General features: G+C 50.1%; 1 protein-coding gene across 2 annotated transcripts; it reads right to left on the bottom strand.

The window, feature by feature from the left end:
* Positions 1–7: 7 nt before the first annotated feature.
* Allc (allantoicase) lies at positions 8–20,646 on the bottom strand. 2 transcript variants are annotated; one of them, XM_063254415.1, is made up of 12 exons: positions 20,557–20,646; positions 15,759–15,959; positions 13,631–13,681; positions 13,192–13,279; positions 11,369–11,494; positions 9,965–10,044; positions 8,680–8,812; positions 4,934–5,089; positions 4,522–4,595; positions 2,634–2,742; positions 1,147–1,271; positions 8–244 (listed from the first exon to the last, which is right to left on the bottom strand). In XM_063254415.1, the coding sequence occupies exons 2-12, from the start codon at positions 15,846–15,848 to the stop codon at positions 44–46; spliced, it is 1,233 nt and encodes a 410-aa protein (XP_063110485.1). In that variant the 5' UTR covers positions 15,849–15,959; positions 20,557–20,646; the 3' UTR covers positions 8–43. The 2 variants fall into 2 exon arrangements, with proteins under 2 accessions (XP_063110485.1, XP_023418729.1); XM_023562961.2 differs by lacking the exon at positions 20,557–20,646 and adding an exon at positions 16,553–16,858.
* Between the last annotated feature and the right edge of the window lie 68 nt (positions 20,647–20,714).

Below are 20,714 nucleotides of genomic sequence, written 5' to 3'. Positions count from 1 at the left end.
CACTGTCTATGCCACAAGCACTTTATTAGCTGCGGGGCCAAGACTAAGGCTGACCTTGCTGACAGTCTTCGAAGAGCCGGGCGGGCCTCTTCCCCACCCGCAGCAGGCAGATGGAGCTGGGGAAACCGCGCAGGCGTAGGCGGCTCACGCCCCCGTCCGGGGCGATGCTGAGCCTGGCATGCGTGATGACGTCCTGCAGTTCCAGCGTGAGGCTGTCGAACTGGTGACTCTGGTCCGGCAACAGCTGCGAGAAAAGAGGTGGTCAGAGGTTACAGCGAAGTTGGGTGGCTCGGTCACCCCGCCCAGCGCGGTGCTGCACCCCTGTCATCCCAGGACTTGGGAGGCTGAGACAGGAGGGTCGCTGGGAGTTGGAGGCCAGCCTGGGCTACATACAAAGACTCGGTCTTCAAAAAATAAAAAAAGACTTTTTATTAACTTAAAAAATTATCCAACGACAACTTGGCTTAGAAATCTGCTACTAGGAAGAGATGCTCAAATAATGCTGGCATGAGTGTTTAGCGTCTATGTAGCCCAGGCTGGCCTCCAACGCACAGGGATCCTCCTGCCTCAGCCTCCCGACTGCTGGGATGACAGGCGTGCGCCACACGCGTGGCCCATGGTGTTTGCTATGGTTAGTAGTTAAGCCGACAAATCAAGCAGAAGAGGAGATCGGCTGGGCAGTCTCGGTGGTGACAAGGAGCAGGCCTGGCCTTCAAAGATCCCCACCCGCCTCCAGGATCAAAGACGCACCTAGAACGTCTCACAGCAACGCCTACCCCAGGTACACACCCCCTTAGAGCTAGTAAATGTTAATAGAGTGCAAAAAACGTTTTCCCACTTATGTATTCTTAGCACATAATTTTAATGAAATCCACCGGCTGTGGTGGTGCGCGCCTGTCATCCCAGCACTTTGGGAGGCTGAGGCAAGAAGATCACAAATTTATACCTAATCTGAGCAATGTAGCAAGACCCTGTCTCAAAACAAATAAGAGCTGGGGTTGAAGTAGGGTGCAAGGCGCTGGGCACGATCCCTAATGCCCCGAAAAAGAAGAAGTATTAGAAATGCAAAAGCGAGGGGTGCCGGGTCTGATACGGAAGCCGGAAGCCGCAGTGTAGAGGGCGGCCGCTAATCTGGGCCACACCCACCTTGGTGGTCGGCAGCAGCGATTTCCACTTGGAGGCCGGCAGCAGCCACTGGCTCTTGGCTGCGTCCTCTTCCTCCTGCATGGTCAGGATGCACCCGTCCACCTTGCAGCTGTCCGGAGAGTTCCCTGGGGAGTGAAGGGGCACTATGTGTTCCACGCCCAGCTTCTCCCATGCTTCTCTTTGTCAGGCTTTTTAAATCAGGTTTGTGATCCCAGCACTGGGGAGGCTGAGGCAGGAGGATCACTGTGAGTTCAGCCTGTACGCCATAACGCCATAGTTCAAGGCCAGTGTGATCTACCCAGCAAGGTTGTGCCTCAAAAAAAAACAAACAAACAAAAACACTCCAAAAATAAATCAAATTACAATTTAAAAAAGTAAAATGTAGTCCTAGATGGATGTGGTGGTGCATGCCTTGCAATCCTAATGGTATCGGAGGCTGAGACAGGAGGATCAAAAGATCATGTTTGAGCTTAGTCTGGGTAACTTGTAGCAACCTTAGCAAGATCCTGTTTCAGAATAAACAAAACAGAAAAGACTGGTGATATAACTCAGTATGACGCGTTGGGTTCAATCCCAGTACCTTGTAAACAAACAGGTACATAAATGAATAAACGAAATAAAACAGTCTTCCAAAAGCAGGCCAAACTCACCGAGACTTCTTAAAATAATACCATGATGATGTTATATCTTGTGCCTTGAAATAATGCTAATAATTAAATAAAGTCCTAATGATTTGCAAGATATCTAAAAATCAATCTTCAAACCGGGTGTGGTAGCACACACCTGTAATCCCAGCACTTAAGAGACTGAGGCAGGAGGGTCACTAAGAGTTCAAGGCCAGCCTGGAACCACATAGTGAGCTCAAGGCCAGGCTGAACTGCAAAGTGAGACCCTAACTCAAAAAGACAAAAACATAAAAATAAAAAAGTCTCCCAAGAGATAAACAATCACACAGTACCCAGTCTGGTACTTACAAAATGTCACCTAAGTGACAGAACTTTAATGACCCTGACCTTGAATTTTCTTTTTCTTTGCTTTTTTGTACTTCAGGCTTGCCTTGAAGTCCTGGTGCTCCTCCTGCCTCAGCCTCCTGAGTGCTGAGATCACAAGTGTACCGTCACACCTTTCTTAATTTGATGACCCATGTATAGACTTCAAAGACAATAAAGATGGAATGTCTGGGTTGCTTATCCATGTTTTTTAATCAGGAGAAGGTTTGCTGCCATAAATTCAAGACTGAGAAGGAAATGGTTGCTCCACTCTCAAATACCTGCCCTGCCCTCATCAGCCTGGACCCTGGGAACCTTTGGAGTCCCCAGGTCCACTGTACCTTTAGGAAAGCAGGGTGAGCTGCGAGTGATTTGCCATAAGGCACAGGGTGCTGACCGGAGAAGGCAAGGCAGGTCCTCCCCGCCCCAAGCCATGGGACACCCCACCTTCCAAACAAGCACCCCGTCTCCAGGTACTTCTTGTGGCCCCGCATTTACCTTTGAAATGTTTCGTGTCAATTTCGATTTGCGTTATAACCCCAGGATGGGCCAACCGGAAGACGGCCCACTCACCCCCTGGGCCTAGGAGAAGGCCCTTCTCGTCCGTCTGGGATGAAACAGAAGGATAAACGTGAGACTCTGTAGGCTTCCTGAGACTGCACTCACGGGAGAGATAAACCAACTTACAAGGGCAAACATTGCATCATCCCTCTGGTGTGAGAAACTGAGAGCAAATGGGGTCTAAAATGTGTGATAGATTCTGTGAAATGGGGAGAGAGGGTTTAAGGAAAGGAAAAATAGGAGAGGAAAAGGAAAAGGAAGGTTGATGGAAAAGGAAGTGTTTTCCGGACAGCTGAATACAGACGTCTTGTGCCCTAGGTGAAGGATTTGGGGTGGAGATCATTGCTGCCCCTCATTGATGTGTTTTGAAACTATGTTGTAGGTTTTCTTTCTTTTTTTCTTTCTTTTTATCCTTGAATAAAATGGATTTGGAAAGAAAAGAGGAAAAGGCAAGTTTGTACTTATATCCATTGGAGAATTTTTCATCCCTGTATCTTGTACTGTAACAACTTTAAAGATAACATGCAATGTATTAGCTATTGTTATTCTCCTATCACCTTGTTATGAAATTCGGTTTTATCTTTTTTCCATAATATAAAAATAAAAAAGAAGGAGGTGTGGGGGAGGGGAGGAAAATCAATTTAGAATCCGGAAACTAATCCGGAAGCCCAGCAGATGAAAACACTGACATTTCCTCTTTCTGCACCTTGGCTCCTGGCTTGCTCCTTTCCTTACGCGTTTGCCCCGCTGGACAGCGCCGGGCGTGTACCCCGCGGCTTCCCCACCCCTCCTTAGAGCCCACACCTCTGCTCCTTGGGTTCTCCCTAAGCTTTTTGTAAATTGCAGGTATGATTTTCTACACAACGTGCACAACGCCAGGCAGGAAAGGGTCTCCATCTCAGCCAGCTCCCAGGGCATCGGGTAGGTTTTTCTGACCTAAGCCAGAATCTGCTGGTCACGCCTCTCCCAATGCATGGCCCGCCTCTGAACCACCCCAAGCCAGCGGAGTCCTCTCAGCTGCCTGCGCCACATGCAAACTGCAAAGTGTGTTTGCTTTGGTCTCCTTATCTCAGCTTAGCTATTGGCCATGGGAACAGCTAAATCGACTCTAGCGCCCTCTACCAGTCACAAATTTGCAGGAAGCCTTGGAGTAAAGAGTATCAAACTCAGGCAGACACGGAGATGCACGCCTGTAATTCCAGCATTCTGGGAGGCTGAGGCAGGAGGATTGTAAATTCCAGCCCAGCCTGGATAATTTGGTGACTTAGAGAATCCCTGTCTCAAAATTTTAAGATTTCAAAAGGGCTGGGGATGGAGCTCAGGGCATCAATACCTCAAAAAAAAAAAAAAAAAAAAAATTAAACTCATGTCTTTACCTATAAGTCTACCAGAAAATTTGCTTGTAACTGTTGTATTATTAAACTACAGATGCTTTTGGTTTTCTTATTGAGGAAACAGAGGAGTTTTTCAGAAATGGGTTGAGCAGCAGCAGGACATTTGGAAAATGTGAATGGTAGTTACAAGCACTTCAAATGACGTCAAGGAGGTTTCTAAAAGAAAAAACACTAGACCCTTCCCAGGTGTAACATTAAAGAGAAAATGTATTAAAAATACTTTTTGTTGTTGTTGGTCTTGTTGCTTTTAGGTTTTGAGACAGGGTCATTATAGAGCTCTGGCTGGCTTCAAACTCAAGGGGATCTTCCTGCTCCAGCCTCTCCAGAGCTGGGGTTACTGACATGTGCCACCTCACCCCCGGACCCCTACTCCCCCCCCACCTAAAGACACTTCTCAGGAAAACCTGAAGCTGTCGCTGTGTAGCTCTGACCTCTAACACCGGGGGCCGGTCCAGCCGCCGTGCGATCTCCCAGCCATCCACTGCGGACTTGGCCTTGCCAACTCCTGCGGGGAAAACCTCCATGAATGCCGTGGCCAGGGTTTCATCCACGCCAGAACAGAGGCACTGGTGTCATTACAGTTAGGTCCGCATAGCTGGGCCTTGCTACCCGAATTATTTTCATTAAAAACCACTGAGTGGGTAAACGTCCCTCTTCCTTTGGTAGCAAGGACCTAAGGCTGGTTACTAGTGTTGACTAGCCCGAGTTGGAGAGATGCGACCCTCCTGTCCTCCACCCTGTGTGGCTTCCTGGTCCCTTCCTTCTGCCCATCCTGGCCACCATGGGTACTGATGCTGGCACCCACAGATCTGTGTAAAGGGTACATCCCCAACCCATTCTCACCTATCATATTATTGGGGTGTCCAATGTGGGCATTGCTAAATCCTACACAGATGCCCCCAAAAACGATGGCAGCCAAATCCACAGGTTCTTTGGGGTATGCTGTGACCCAGTCTTTCTGTCCAGTACCGTATACCCTGAGGCGGGCGATCCCACCATCTGGAAAGGAAAGTTGCCTTTCTGTTGACAGGGAAGTGGCCCCCAAGAGCCCTCCAGTTGACTCCAGGGTCATCTCCTGCTAGACTCTGCCACTCCTGCCCACTGCCACCCCTACTTATGCCCCACATCACAGTGTGACACTGTAAATACAGCATGCCATTTGCCCCAGGGACTTTGCATGTGATGTCATCTTGCACCAGATCAGCTTTCTGTGATCTCCAAGACTGCCTGTTGCACTTGGGTCTCAATAGAAATGTCACAACCTCAGAAAGGCCTTTCCTGCCTTTATAGGTAAATGGAGGCAACTTGAAAATATCCTCATTAGCAAAACAAACAAGACTCACATGAGTAAATGTCACATTGTCTCTCTAGTGTAAGAAACAATAAAAACTGACAGAATACTGGGATCCAAAAAGTATAATGGATATGGGGAAAGTGAAAGGGAAGGAAAGAGCTCTAAGAGTATAACGGTATGTAAAGTGTGTAACACAGGTGACCGTGTTATTCAATCTCTGTAGGAACATTGAACAGAAGGAATTTACTCTCAATGTTTGAGTGTCTAGCCACTATTTATGCTTTGATTTTGTGACTTTGGCAGCTATTTTTTAAGATGACAGTGAGAAATGTAACAACTAGTGATTCTATAGTGATAATTTTTTTTGAATTTGGTATTGTTCTACCCTTCGTTCCTGTTTTTCTATTTTGTTTAATATTCTTCTCTGTATTTGAAAAAAGTGAACAATATGAAATATAACAACCATTTTAAATTTCTTTCATTCTGTTTTGAAGACCTGTATTGTTATTGTTTTGAATCTGCTGTTGTTGTTTATGTCTTTTGCTTTTTGTGTTTCTTGTCTGACTTTTTTTTGAATTAAAAAAAAAAGAAAAGCGTTTCCTGTTACCTACCCACAGAACCCCTCTCCTGCCCTAGCTTGGCTTCCCAGGGAAGCTGTATCAGGTCTCCCTGTTTGCTTCTCCATAGCGCTAATCTGTCACGGTTTTTTTGTTGTTGTTGTTGTTTTGTTTTGTTTTGGTTTGGTTTGGTTTTTTTGGTACCGGGGATTGAACTCACAACCTCTTGTTTGCCAAGCAGGCACTTATGTTGCTGAGCTAACCCCCCCCCCCGCCCTGGTTTTCATTTTTTTAAAGTCACCTTGAATACCAATCTCTGAGGCTTGGAGTATAGAATCCCTAGCATGGTGGCACATGCCTAAAATCTAGCACTCAGAAGGCTGAGGCAGGAGAATCACCTGGGCTACACAGGGAGCTCAAAGCCAACCTGAGCTATACATAGGAAGACCTTGTCTCAAAGAAAGGAGAGAGACAGAGAGAAAGAGACAGAGAGAGAGAGAGAGAGAGAGAGAGAGAGAGAGAGAGAGAGAGACAGAGAGAGAGAGAGAGAGAGAGAGAGAGAGAGAGGAGCTTTGGCATGATAGTGTGTAGCACTCTCTCTGCTGACTTGTGCCCTGAGAAGTGAGTTACAGTTAGGACGACGAACATTCCAAATCAACATTCACTCAAGGATGTCTGTTGAGACTCAACAATCCACTGTATCAATAATGCATATAGACACAAACCACACAATTTCAATCGACACACAAAGAAGCATTTGACAAACTCCCACACCTTCTCAGGATGAAAACCCTCAACAAATAGGATGGGAGGGGACTTTCATAACCTGTCAAAGGGTGGCTATAAAAAGTCACAGGTAGCTGCATATTTAATGCTGAAAACCAAAATGCTTTCCCAGTAAGACAGGAAGTCAGACCTGGACACTAGTCCCTGCCACTTACACACTGCTAACACGAAAACATTCTGCAAGGTTGCAGTGTGCAAGATCAAATTTTGCAAAAGAAGTGAGACGTTCCACTCTGAGAACTGCAAAGGATTCTTGAAATGAATGAAAAGAAGCTTAAATAAATGGCAGGACAGGGCCAGGCATGATGGCTCATGCCTGGAATCCCAGCACTCAGGAGGCTGAGACAGGAGGATCATCACAAAGTCAAGACCAGCCTGGGCTACATAATGAGTTCCAGGCTGGTCTGAACTACATGGCCAGACTCTGCCTAAATAAATTGACAAATGGAAGGATAGCCCATGTTCACAGACTGTGACACTTGATTCCCTCTAGATAACGGTGCCCCCAAATCAGGCAACACATTCAGTGTGAGATTCCCTGCAGAATTCCAGCTGGCTTCACTGTAGATGTTTGAGAGTCAATTCCAAAAGTGCGGACTCACAAAAGATTCAAAAAACAATCTTAGAAAAGAAAAAGGTCTGTAGGACTCAGACTTTCCAACTTGAATACTTTCAATACTGCCTACTACAAGACTAATCAATACCACGTGGTACTGCTATAAACACTGAAAAATAGGTCACTAAGGTAGAGCTGAGAGTTTGTGCTCTTGTTTTTGCTTTTTGTTTTGTTTTGAGACACGGTCTCTCTATGTAGTCCAGGCCAGCCTCGAACTTGTGGGGTTGTTTCCTCCTGCCTCAGCCTCCCTAGTGCTGAGATTACAGGCATGTACCCCCACACCTGGCTTTAGAGTTTGGAAATAAACCTCTGTGTCAATGAATTTTCCACAAGGAACCCCCAAGTCATTCAACTGAGAGACAAGAGCGTTTGCAAAAACAGTTCTGAAATGATCGATACCCAGTACGATACCAGCTACAAAACTTAATTCAGCCTTCAACAAAGATGCAAACCTAACATGTAAATAAACTCTGTCTTTGATCAGAAGAATAAGTCTATAGAACACCGAGGGGAAAAAAATCATGTGGGACAAATATTCACCGTCTTGGTGTTGACAGTGGTTCCCAGATGGAACCCCAAAAGACTGAGCCACAAAAACTAAAAAACATGTACTGAACTCCACCGAAATCAAAACCTGCTGTGCTTCCAAAGGCTCTCCCCGGAGAGTGAGAAGATACTTTTGCAAAGTGAGAAAAATATTCACGAATCATAGCTTAAAAGAAAGGGGGCCTTCCTTTATCTAGAATATATAAAGAAACCATTTAACTCAGTAATAAAAGATAGAAGCTCAGTTTTAAAAAGAGCAAAAGAGGCTGGGCGTGCTTGTGCCTGCTTGTAAGCCCAGTACTCAGGGAGGCTGAAGCAGAATGATCACCATGAGTTCTGCCTGGGTTCCAAAGTTAATTCAAGGTCAGCCTGCACTACACAGTGAGACCCTGTCTCCAAAAATAATAATAAATGAACTTGATTGCAGTGAGAGTACTTTCATACCTGTGCATACACTGCGATTGTGTACTTCAGGAGAGTGAATTGTACCTTATGTGAATTACATCACAATAATACTGCTACAAAGAAATAACAGAGAGTCAGTCTCATATCACTTCAGCTACTTGCAGCACAGAAACTGCTGGGAGATACCTAGCTGATCGGCATCCAACTGACTGGAGAATTTGTCACTACCTCTTACTGATGAATAGACTCAAATCTTTCTCTAAGGCACAGAAGGGTAGATTTTAGGGCTAAAATCCATCCTAGAGAGAACATGCATGAGATACGGAGATTTTGTCACTCAAGGGTCCCCGATTCCTCAGACTGCAGAGACCCCTCACGCACGCACCTGGGAAGATGTTCAGGCGCACGTGTGTCCACCTCTGCCGGGAACTGACCAGGAAATAGTTGTGGCTGAAGGTGAGGGTTCCTGGTTTAAGCTCGGTCATGGGCACCAAGTGACTCCAGTGCTCCGACTGCAACTAAATAAAAGCAAAGTGTTAGGATGAGAGAGCTCATCCCCTGCCTCTGCGGGGGCCAAGGGGCAGAGATGCTTCGGAATAAACACAAATGCTGTATACCGGCCATGGCGATGCAAGCCTGTAACCCCACTGCACTCCGGCGGTGAGTTCAAGGCCAGCCTGGACAAAAAAATTTTAAAAGCTGGATGCCTATAGAACACATTAATAAAAATACTGATAATGATTCCCCACATTGATCAAAAAGCTGCCGGATGAAGGTGGCAGGGACACGGAGCTCCCTGCAGCAGCCCCAGGGTGCCCTGCAGTAGACATGGGACTTGTGATGGAACTGTTAAACTCCGTGGCAGCTCCGGGAGTCCAGGGAGCCTGCTCAGCCAAACCCTAAACGGCTTTGCCTAGACTGGTGTTTCTCAGCCTGAGAGCCGAGGTGTTGTTGCGGTTGTTTCCGAGTCTGTTAGAGGGGAACACTTTATAACATGATGGAAATTAATTAGTAGATTTGAACAATAGTGTGAAAAGAGCTAAGCTGTGGTCTGTCCGTGGACCAACTCGCCGTGGCGTACCGCAAAGATGTATTAAGAAAAAAACACTCTTAAAAAGAAAAGGCTGAGGGGCTGGGGATTTAGCTCAGCGGCATAAGCACCTGTCTTGCAAGCAGGGGGTCGTGAGTTCGATCCCCAGTACCCATAAGATAAAACAAAAAAAAAAAAAGAGGCTGACTCTCCCATTCTGTCTGCACTTCCCAGGCCAGAAGCAGAATGCAGGCTGCTGAAGAAATATTTTGCCAGGACACCCACAGAACATGTGTTTGCAGTGCCACGGTGGGAGGATAAAGGAGGTATAGGGTAAGCCCAGTACAGTGGCGCACATCTGTAATCCCAGCACGTTGGGAGGCTGAGTCAGGAGGATCACCAGTCAAGTCCAGTGTGGAAGATTTAGCAAGAGCCTGTTTTCAAAAGTGGGACTGGAGATTATAGCTCAGTGCAAAGGTCCTGAGTCCAATCCTCAGTACTGGGGGCAGGGGGGGCGGAAATCAATGCATAGGTACCGGGGTCCAGGAGCCCAGAGGATGGCCTTCTGTGGCCGGGCCTACAGCACTAGCTCCTTCCTGTCTCCAGAATGTGACCTCATCTTTTGTGGGGGCAGGCATACCTCCGAGATAGTGGCAAACTCTTCAAGGCTAGCTGCGGTTCCCGTCCTGTCCCCTCGTGGTGGTATCTCTGGCAATTTACCTGAAGTCAGAGGGACCATTCAGTGCAGAATCACAGAGACGATGCCCTGTCAGCATAAAGTGGGGCCACTCCACATCCCCAAGCAGGACTCAGCGTGTCACTGCTGAAGTCACAGCACCCAATGACCCCAGAAGTGGACACTGCAGTTCCTCAACATTTAATAGGTTATCACAAAAGGCCATGCGATGTGTTTTGTGCTCCATTTGCAACTGAAACGCTGACTATATTGCCTGAGGCTGGAACCCTCAGGTTGGCAGGAGGCACCCCCGAGGCCAGCTGCACCCTCAGGACTCAGGTTCAGAAAAAGCAGCGCTCAGACCCTTGTCTGGCCTCCCCTGCATTGGTCACGGGTGTCCTACATGCAAAGTACCATCTCTCCACTTATCGCTTACCTTCTTGGTACCCCGGCCATCTGTGGGAGCAGGGTCTACTCCTCCCTACCAAGCCTCCTGAGTACTGGGCACCTAACACTTCCGGGAAGAATTTCCTCTGTGACATGATCAATGGTAAGCACAGCATGTGCACCCATCCAAGGGGTGACAGGAAAGCACGGTGTGGGGCAGAAAAGAAATTCATTACAGTAGAAGACACAAGGCCGCGAATGTTCCTCAGAATATTCTCGTCGACTCAATGCGCTCATCCCATCCTCCTGGCCACTTCCTGCAGCAGCTCTGGAGTCCTCTTTCCTGAAGGTCTTTACCAGGCAGGATCAAAAACACAGTGACTGCTGCTGCTGCTGCTTCCGAGCTGCACCCCACAGAAAGGCAGCTCAGGAAAACAGGACGCTGTGTCCTCACCCACCTCAATCACCAGATCTGGCCCTATGTCACTGCTGGTTCTTCCCAGTGACCAGGAAAAGGAGACACTTTGAATCCATTCAGCCGGGAGGCAGCCGGGACAGTGCAGCTAAAGACCCTCAGGAGAGAGGACCCCAGAGCTGCTGCAGAAAGCGGCAGGGACGATGGGACCAGTGTGTGCAAAACTAGGGGGAAGACTTTGAGGAGGATTGTGGCAATGGGTCTTTAATAAATGTTTACATTTATTTAGAAAACATCCACCCTATGTTTGCTCACCCATGGTACAGCTGCATACATTTCTTAGACAATTAATTCAAAGACCAACATGCAGAGATTCCCAGTGGGAGGAGCGAACGTGCAGCCGAGGTCATCTCCCAGGTCCCGGAAGCCGAAGGACACTCCCAAAAACCCCAAAGCTGCGCGGCCGCTGTGCCCAGTGCAGTGGCCACGTGCGGGCCAGAGCCATGGGCCTCACAGTTGCCCATCCCGGGCTTCCTGGTCACAACCCGCCGTCCGCCCCCGCACACCTTCTCCCAGGTAGGCAGCCTGGATGGACACCCGGGGTGGGTGGTTCCCAGCGAAGTGCGCGAGGTCCACGTCAAAGCAAAGGATGATGCCTTCGATCCCCAACCTGATGACACACCAGTCATGACCTGTGTGCAGAGGGAAAGGGCCCGGAGCACCAGAGCTGGCCAAAGCAGAGGACAAGCAGCCTGGCGACCGCCCGACCCAGGCTGGTGGCAGCGTGGTGGCTGTGGCTGCTCCTCCACTGGGGTGTGGGGTGAGGACTAGCATCCTGAAACTTATAGCGACCCCTGCGTGTGACCCAGCCATCCCCCTTCCACACCCGGGTCACCGCGATCTCAGACTGCTGACAAAAATGTACTAAACCCAGCATGGTGGCGCAAGCTTTCAATTCCAACCCTCAGGAGGCTGAGGCAGGAGGATACCTGAGTGTGAGGTCAACCTGAGCTACAGAGTGAGACTCTGTCTCCAAAAAAATAAAATAAAATACAAAATTAAGAATGAAAAAGAAGGGGCTGGTGATTTAGCTCAGCCGCATAAGCACCTGCCTTGCAAGCAGGCAGTCGTGAGTTTGATCCCTGGTACCGATAAAAACGAAAAAGACAAAAAAAAAAAAAAAAAAAAAAAAAAAGAATGAAAAAGAAAAAAAAAACTTAAAAATAATAACATAAAATAAATTGAAAGAGAAGGAAAAAAGAAAATGAAAAAACCCTAAAATAAACCTACCTTAAAAGTCCAGATGTATTAGAATCTAATACTGACTTGAGTACTATAGAAATGTTTAAAAAAAAATCCCTGACTGACATGTTTCAAAATTTTGTTGTAGTTTTTTTATTTTCTTTCTTTTTTTCCTCTCTTCTTAAAATAAAATAGATTTGGGAAAAAAATATAAAAATGAAAGATAGCTAATAATTCTTTAATACTTTAATAAAACGAACCCGGTTATCAACCTAATACCTGAATTTGTTCTTTTTTTTTTCTAGCATTTTTTCAGCTAAAAGAGTTATATGGTGATTAAGACTAATCAGTAACACCTGGGCATGGTGGCACATGCCTGTAACCCCAGCACTTGAGAGGCTGAGGCAAGAGGATTGCCATGAGTTCAAGGCCAGCCTGGGCTACGCACAACCTTACCTCAAAAATAAATAAATAAATAAAACCAGACTAACCAGTAACAACAAATAAAAATGGTGGCTGGTCTGGATGGTGATGTACACCTCTGATCGCTCTAGGGATTTCAATCTAGGAGGCTGAGGCAGGAAGATCACAAGTTCCAAACCAGTCTGGGCAATTTAGCAATTTAGCAAGACTGTCTCTCAAAATGAAAAACAGAAAAAGAGGCCAGCTCATCGAAAGGCCCTGGGTTCATTCCCAGTCCTGCAAAACCTAAATGAGGGCAAATAGAGGTAGCAGTTTAAGGTGTGGCCATGACAGATGATAGATCTTGGTTTGCTTTCCAGCTCCTCGGGCTGGCTGGGTGACGTGGGCTGAATTAAGGGATTCATCTCTATGGTAACGAAGTGGTGAGATCACCCACTGCAGATCACGATCAAGGGTCCAACACAAACGCCCTGACTGAGCACTTTGGGCCGAGTTGCTCCTGCCACCACCCACGGCCCTCTCCGATATTTCCACATTCCACACAAAGCTTCCCCCCCTCCCTGGCCTTTCCAGCTGCTGTCTGGTTGGGGATGGGGTGCAAGCTGCTCCCTCTGACCTCTCAGAGCCTGGATTCACACGGGGACATTGGGCAGTGAACACAGCCCACAGACCACAGCCCCAGCCTTAGACTTTGCAGTGTTGGTGTGAGGTCTTGGCATCTTACCCGCAACCCTCCTCCGCCTGGTCTCCCAGCCATCCATCCACTTCCCAAACTCAGTGTACTCGTGTTCTTTAAATGTCGGGCTGTCGCTCTGGAAAGATGACACAGGGTGATCACAGTAAAAGGTGAGTGTGTAAATGCTTTAACTGTACTGCAGTAGAAAACACAGGGCTGGGCCAAGCATGCACTTATAATTCTAACACTTGCGAGGCTGAGGCAGGAGGATTGCCACAAGTTTGAGACCAACCAGGGCTACGTAGCCAACTCAGAGACAGCCTGGACTACATAGCACAACCCTGTCTCCAGAAAAACACACGGCCACAGTATCCAGCATGTGACTCCCACTCCCCCCCCCCCCAACACACAGGGAAGTCTGAACTCACACCACGGCATAGATCTGTCTACACCACCATTCCCTGGGGTCCATGGCAGGGGGCAATACCTTTAAGAGGTTTTCAGCTGGAGCATAAAAGTCATCTGTTGCGAATAAAATCTAAATGAAGAAAAGCAGAAGCAAAGATGAAGAACCACAGGTTTAAAGCTGCTGTATGTCACAGCCTGGTGAAACGTGGTAAGCTACAGTGAAACAGGGAGTGGCAGTGCCAGGGGGAGAGATGCTGTGTGCAGCTGAGCCACACATTCTGCAAAGGTTTACGCCTCCCCCCCTCCTCTCCTGTCCTCTCCAGCCCTTTTCTCCCGCCACCTTCCCCATTAGGAAGCAAAAGTACACGCCTGAACAGCACACCAAGCAGTCTCCTTTGTAGTTGTGGCAGTGATGCTGGTACAGGGGCTTGAACCCAGGACCTGGGCACTGAGCTCCCTCCATGCCCTTTTTCCTTTTTTATTTTGAGACAGGGTCTCGAGATGTGTTTCATGCTGGCCTTGAATTCACTAGGGAGCCCAAAATGGCCTCGAACTAGAGGCATTCTTCCCCTCAGCCTCCCGAGTGTTGGGATTACAGGCGTGCCCCACCAGACCCAGCTGGGTTTGGACTTGTGATCCTCCCACCTCAGCCTCAGAAGGGTCAACTTTCTTCAAGAACCACAAAGGTCTTGGTGGCTGTGATTCTCCCACAACAGCGAGATGAAAAAGAAAAAAGAGTAGAAGGAAGGAAAGAAAGAGAGAAAGGAAGGAAGGAAGAGAGGGAGGGAGGGAGAGAGAGAGAGAGAGAGAGAGAGAGAGAGAGAGAGAGAGAAAGAAAGAAAGAAAGAAAGAAAGAAAGAAAGAAAGAAAGGGGGCTAGGGATTTAGCTCAGCAGCATAAGCACCTGCCTTGCAAGCAGGCGGTCATGAGTTCGATCCCCGGTACCAATAAAAATGAAAAAGACAAAAAAAAAAAAAAAAGAAAAAGCAAGCACAGTGGGCGTGGTATCTCATGCCTGTAATCCCAGCACTCGGGAGGCTGAGGCAGGAGGATTGTTGCGCGTTTGAGACCAGCCTGGGCTACAAAGTGAGCTCAAACCCAGCCTGAACTGCATAGTGAGACCCTGTCTCAAAAAAAAAAAAAAAAAAAGAAGAAGAAGAAGAAAGAAAGAAAGAAGGTAGGAAAGAAAGAAAGAAATAAAAAGGGAGAAAGGAAAGAAAGAAGAGAAAGGGCCCAGGGCCACACCCGGGTCACTCTTGCCTTGCAGGCGGCTGTCCTAGTCGGCATCCACCAAGGCAGTGCGGTTGCAGGGAAGGAGTTGCCACTGGTTGTAACCAAGTGCTGTGTGGCCGCGATTTCCCAATCACCCCTGAGCGAGGGACCTCAGACAGCAGCCTCAAGGGCAGAGCCCAGGGCCCTGACCCCAGCCCAGAGCCCTAAGGGAGGGCAGATGTGGCTGCCAAGGTCCCACTATCTCACCTGTCCCCTGTCCCCCAGGAGACACTTTCTGCTTGGAGGTGGAATATGAGGCCCTGGGGCAGCATGGGGTCTTCTCTCTGCAGCCTCCAGGGGGCCTATGCCCCTGGACTCCAAACAGCTCCACAGTGATTTGCACCACAGGAAGCTTGGGGAGCACTGACACTGCCCATAGCAAACCTCCTCCCAGAGGGCAGTGGTGCTTCCCTGTCATCCCAGCACTCTGGGAGGCTGAGACAGGAGGATCATCCTAAGTTCCAGACCAGGCCAGGTGACTTAGTGAGTTAGTGAGACCCTGACTTAAATAAACGAAACGAAATGAAATAGGGCTGCGGGTGTATTTCAGTGCAAAAGTCCTGACTTCACTTCCTGGGATGGTCAAAAGAAGGAAGGAAGAAAGGAAGGAAGGAAGGAAGGAAGGAAGGAAGGAAGGAAGGAAGGAAGGAAGGGAGGGAGGGAGGGAAGGAGGGAGGAAGAGCAAAGTCACCCTTGCCAGGGTTCTTTCAGTTTAAGATAAACCCTTTGGGTCCAGAAATGTAGCTCAGGGGCACAGTGCCTGCCTGACAAGTGTGAGGTCATGAGTTCAACTCCTGATACCAAAAAAGAAAAAGAAAAATGGACTGAGATAAACCCTGTGGAAGGATGAGCTTTCTCAGTGTGCACTGCTGCAGCCTGATCCCGGCCAACCCACTTTGCCGGTTCCCTGCCATGGCAGCGGGGACCCTGCTTGCCTTCCCTCCGATGGTCTCGGACGCCATATCCACCACCTGGGTGAAGTCCAGGAAGCAGGTCAGCTTCCCCTCCTGCGGGGTATCTGCCATGATCTCTGGAAGGCAGAGGCAGCTCTGTGGGGCTGGGTGAGAAGGGCTTTGTGTGGACCCAGCGGGGCTCTCTCTGAGGTGTGTTCTGTCCCACAGGCCAGGCTCTGGGTCCTGCTCAGAAAGGGGATGAGATTTACATTGAGTCACATTTAATCAGCTTTGCATGCGATCAGCAAACACTCCTGAATGGAGACAAGGAGGCTCTGGGTAGATGTGGGTCTGAGCTGAGAAGGTGCCTGCCTGCGGGAGCCAGAGAGGCTGAGTCCAAGCCACGAGCCACGGAGGTTTCACCACCCAGGATTCTGACCCTGCCTCATGGGCTGGGGTGCAGCTCCAGCGTGCGAGGCCCTGGGTTCATCCCAATTTCAGACCTCAAACACCCATTGCAGGGGCTTACAAGGAATACAGTCCAGCTCCCCGGCACCCCTGGTTGGAGGTTTGGAGGAGCGGAGTGCAACCAGGGCCAGGGAAGAGGCTGCTCCCACCCCAAGCTCCCAGCACCTGCTCCGATTTTTCTTACTCCTCTTTTTTCCTTCCCATCACAGGAAAAGGAGAAAACCACACGAAAAGTAAGGTCTTACTTATGGAGGAATATTCTTTGCAGGCTGTGGTGGCCCACACCTGGAAGCCCAACACTAGGGGAAGCTGAGGCAGGAGGATTGCAAGTTGTTATTTTTACAAAAGAAGGATTAGAAGCAAAGCACCTGAGATGTCAGCTCTGCCTTGAGGTTACGGAACTAGGATTCATCACAGACACAGATTCTCCGATAAGGCCACTGCTCCGGGTTTAACACAAAGGTTGAGAATCTGCTCTCAGGAAGAGGGATGGGAGGCAGGGGCCTGAACTCAATTTAAACAGAACCTCTCCCCCTGTAAACTGGGGGTGTCGGATCTTCTGTCTCCACAACGGAAAGCGAATTCTTGCAGAATCACACAGCACCCAATCTCATCTAGGAGAGTGAAGCCCAGCATTCAAGATTGGATGTCTCGTTCTGCACAAGCCCACTGGGGTTCCGTGGTGCACAGCGCCAGCCCAGAGAGAATTTATAGGGGATGCGAGTCAGCACGGAACTTGTGGAAATCTTGTGATGTCACAAGAGCCACAGAGAGGGAGCTGGGACAGCATCCTCCCTCCCCCGCCCCCGGGGGCCTATTCCTCCTAAGAATGTCAACCAACTGGTTGCAGGCCCTCAACAAGGCTGACCGAACCACCTCCACCCTGGCCTGGCCTGAAATCCAAAGTCCCAGCTGCCAGAGCGCTGGGCTAGGGCTGGGTCTCTGAGCCAGGCTTGTAATCCCAGCACTGGAGAAGCTGAGGCAGGAAAATCACAAGTTTGACCTCAGCCTGAGTAACTTAGCTACTTAGCAAGACCTGACTGAAGATAAAAAATAATTTAAAAAAAGAAAAAAATAAATAAATAACAGATAAAAAGAAATACTGAAAGGGCTGAGGATGCAGCTTAGTGTAAAGGCTCTGGATTTGTTCCCCAGAATAAAAGAGGAACAACTCTCCAGGGCCCTGTTGGCACTGCCAACCGTGGACTCTCTTTGGGAACAAGATTCTTACAGTCCCGCCAACCAGTAAGACAGCCGCTAGCTATTCAAGATTAAAATTCACTTAATTAAAATCAAGTGGAATTGAAAATTTAGAGCCTCTGTCCCAGGAGCTGCCAGCATGCAGAAGAGCTCCATGGGGGACGGAGGGGAAAGGGTGTAGAGAGAAGACTCCCCCAGAGCCAGGCAGGCCCCTACTTGCTGTGCCAGGGGCCAGAGCACCCAGGCAGGAGGTAGTGCCCACCCCACAGCCACCCTGGCCACAGGGGCAAAGTGATGGCCTGTGGGGAGGAGCCACAGGGCTGTCCCTCCCACAGGGAGGTGATGGCACCAAAGGTCCTCCCCAGGATAACTCCCTCTCCATGGCATTCAGTGGCCTCGTGGGATTGGCCACCATAGCCTGCCCCAGGCCACATGTTTCTTGGCTTCCACGCAACCTGCATCTGCACCTAGGGGACATCTGTCCAGCAGTGCCACTCTTCTGTAGCTCCCCGTCCCCCACCTGAGTGACAGGCAGCTTTCTGCTCCCGGTACAAATCCCTGCAGTGACAGAGGAAGGAAACAGGGAAGGTGTGGGGGCTGACCAACCGTGTCCACTTGAATAAGAGAAGCTCAACTGAACGGGCGCAGTCATTCCACAGCTTAGGGCATGGGGACCAGCCCAAGGCTGGATGATATCAAGTGGAAACCGGGAAGAATGGATCTGCTTCTGTCCCCCATCTCAGTCCAGCCATCAGCGTCCTGCGGCAACTCAGACAGGACACTGCAGTGAGCCTCAGACTCTGATTGGGTACTTTGGTCTGCAGGGTTCAAACACCCTCTGCACACTCCCAAATCTGACTTCTTAGCTGGTCACTGTTGGCCAATCTTTTAAATTTGTATATACTTGTGTATCTTGTGTTACATCTGTTGCTGTAGTAAACACGGATATGAAAGGTTTGTCTTAGAGGATGAGGTCACGTGTCCCTTTCAGGCCTCTAGGGGGAGAGGTGCCATGCAGCAGGGCACAGCACAGCCATTCATCCAGTGATGGCAAAGCCCCACATTGTCAACTCCCTTGGCTTGAAGCAACTGGAGGATGCATGGAACTCACTTCTGGGTGTATCTAGGTGGGTCCTAGAGGGCAACCTTGGGTTTCTATCTTTTCCTTCCCTTCCTCTCTGCCACTATTCCCTGCTCTGCTTCCTGGCCGCCATGAAATGAGCAGCTTGGCTCCCCCACACCCTTTTACCCTGATGCTCCTGCCTTGGACTGAAACTCCTGAGCCACGCTTTCTTCCTTGAAATTAAGTCTCAGCAAGGAAAAGCTGGCCAGTGCATCCTAGCTGTAATGCAAAAGGGAGAGACAGAGAGAGAGAAAACCCAAAACCCCCTGAAAGTACCTCCATGACCAAAGACACCCTGCTTCTTTTTGGTGGCACCACCTTCCAATAGCAGCTCCATGGGGAACCAGCCTCAAACAAAGGACCCCTTGGGGACATTCGGGAGCCCAACTACAGCAACAGCACCTAACTAGTACCTCACAACACTGGGACTGTCACCAGACAAGGGGCAGGTGGCCTCCATGGGGCCCACGACTCCTGCCTCCCAGAACCAGGGTCTAATGTGGTCTTTTCTGATTGTGGGTGTCGCTTAAGGCACCCAGGCTATGGGAGTCTGTCTCTCTCTCTCTCTCTCTCTCTCTCTCTCTCTCTCTCTCTCTCTCTCTCTCTCTCTGGTGCATGCGTGCTTTTCAGAGCCGCCTGTGGGGACCTGCACCAAGGACCATGAGCTGGAGCGTGTAGAAAAGCAGATGCCCCAAACCAGGGCTCCAAAGGACACTAGTCACCTTGACTGCACCCAGGAGGGGCCCAGGCTGTGCAATCAGAGGCCAGGCTCAGTCGTTAGGGGTGGCACAGGCTGGCTGAAGCCACCCACCCCCACGTGTGCACTGACTCCCATCCTGGGGACTTCGGTGTCACTTTTCAAAGAACTTGCCAGCTGGATGCTGGCATGAGGAGTTGGTTCTAGAGAAATCCCTCTGCTTCGGCCTCTGGAGGCCTTGCATCTGCTCTGATAGAAACACATGTGGCTCATTGCATGGTTACTGTTGAGAACCTCTGGGTTCCAGGATGACTCATTATGCAACAAAAGCTCATGGGAGCCTGCTGGGGCCACTGCCATAACCGGGAAGCACCTTCTTCTCCCGCCATAAGGCCAAGAAATGCATGCTTCCCCTACTCCTCTGTCCCTAAATGCACGCCAACGAACCACGGATGGTCGTGCAGGTCGGTACTGCTCTTTGGAATTGTGCAGTGTGCAACCTGCACACTCAGCACGGCCCACGGGTCCTCAGGCTCTGAGTGGGAAGCTAGATGCTTGCAGTCTGACTGGCTTCCATGGAAACGGTGGCAGTAACCTAGCAACAGCATCTGCAGTCAAGAGGAATGGGCAGGCCCACCTGCAGCCTGCTGGTGGGCTTTGTTCTCCCCGGTCTTTCCTGCGTTCCCAGAGTGCTTTCTGCAGACCCCCTTTGTGTGTGCTTCCCCCGGGCTCCGTCCTCCCTGCCCGCACGCACTGTTTAAGGCCCGGAACGCAGCGGGGTTGTGCTGCCGAGCGGCTTTGTGCCCACCTGGGCAGTGAGAGGAGGAGGAACCAGCACGCTTCGCAACGCCTCAGGGAGGGCAGGAGGAGACAGAAGAGGGGACCCGGATCCGGAGAGAACCCTGCTCCCCACCTCCCCAGCGGCTCTGGGTTTTTCTGAGCCTCTTTCTGCTTCTCCCTCTGATACACGCACACGCACGCCGGTACACGCACGCGGGCACACTCACGCTCCAGCTCAGGACGCCCGAGCCGCTGTGCCCGCCCCACCCTCTCCTCTGCCGCCGGGTGGCGCTATGACTCCGCAGAGCCGCGCGCATCCTCCCGGCCTCTCCACGCCCGGGTCTCGCGGGGACATACGCAGGGCAGTGCCGGGCTCCACCCACAGGCGCTTGCGTCCCACAGTGGGGCATCAGAGCCATCCTAGCCGGGGACGCCGGCCGAGCGTCCGCACAGTGCTGCGCGGTAACCCGAGGCCCCCTGCGTGACCCTGCAGGCGGGACCGGTGTGACGGGCTCCCTCTGGCGGACAGAGGGAGACCCGGCCGGGGACCCAGGGTAGCTCGCCAAGCGCACCGTGTTAGCAAGATGAACCAAGGCAAAGCACTCCGAGCAGTGCCCCAGACACAGCCGGGAGCCGCCGCGTGTCTGCCTGCACGCTGTCTCGGGAAGGAGCGAAAGGAACACGCGAGAACCGCGGGTGACTGCGCAGGCGCCAGGAGGTCCCTGCCCCA

This window comes from Cavia porcellus, unplaced genomic scaffold (assembly GCF_034190915.1).
Source record: "Cavia porcellus strain 051 isolate PalLab524CR breed Dunkin Hartley unplaced genomic scaffold, mCavPor4.1 scaffold_8, whole genome shotgun sequence".
Taxonomy (NCBI): domain Eukaryota; kingdom Metazoa; phylum Chordata; class Mammalia; order Rodentia; family Caviidae; genus Cavia; species Cavia porcellus.
This window is presented reverse-complemented; position numbering and strand designations above follow the sequence as displayed.

What these genes read in the sequence shown, in the direction of transcription:
- Allc (XM_063254415.1), bottom strand. Translation starts at nt 15,848, where the DNA reads ATGGCAGATACCCCGCAGGAGGGGAAGCTGACCTGCTTCCTGGACTTC. An exon ending in CAGGCGGAGGAGGGTTGCGG is followed by an intron (nt 11,495 to 13,191) that starts GTAAGATGCCAA and finishes CTCTGCACACAG; the next exon opens with GTCATGACTGGTGTGTCATC. An exon ending in AGTTTGCCACTATCTCGGAG is followed by an intron (nt 8,813 to 9,964) that starts GTATGCCTGCCC and finishes GCTTTTATTTAG; the next exon opens with TTGCAGTCGGAGCACTGGAG.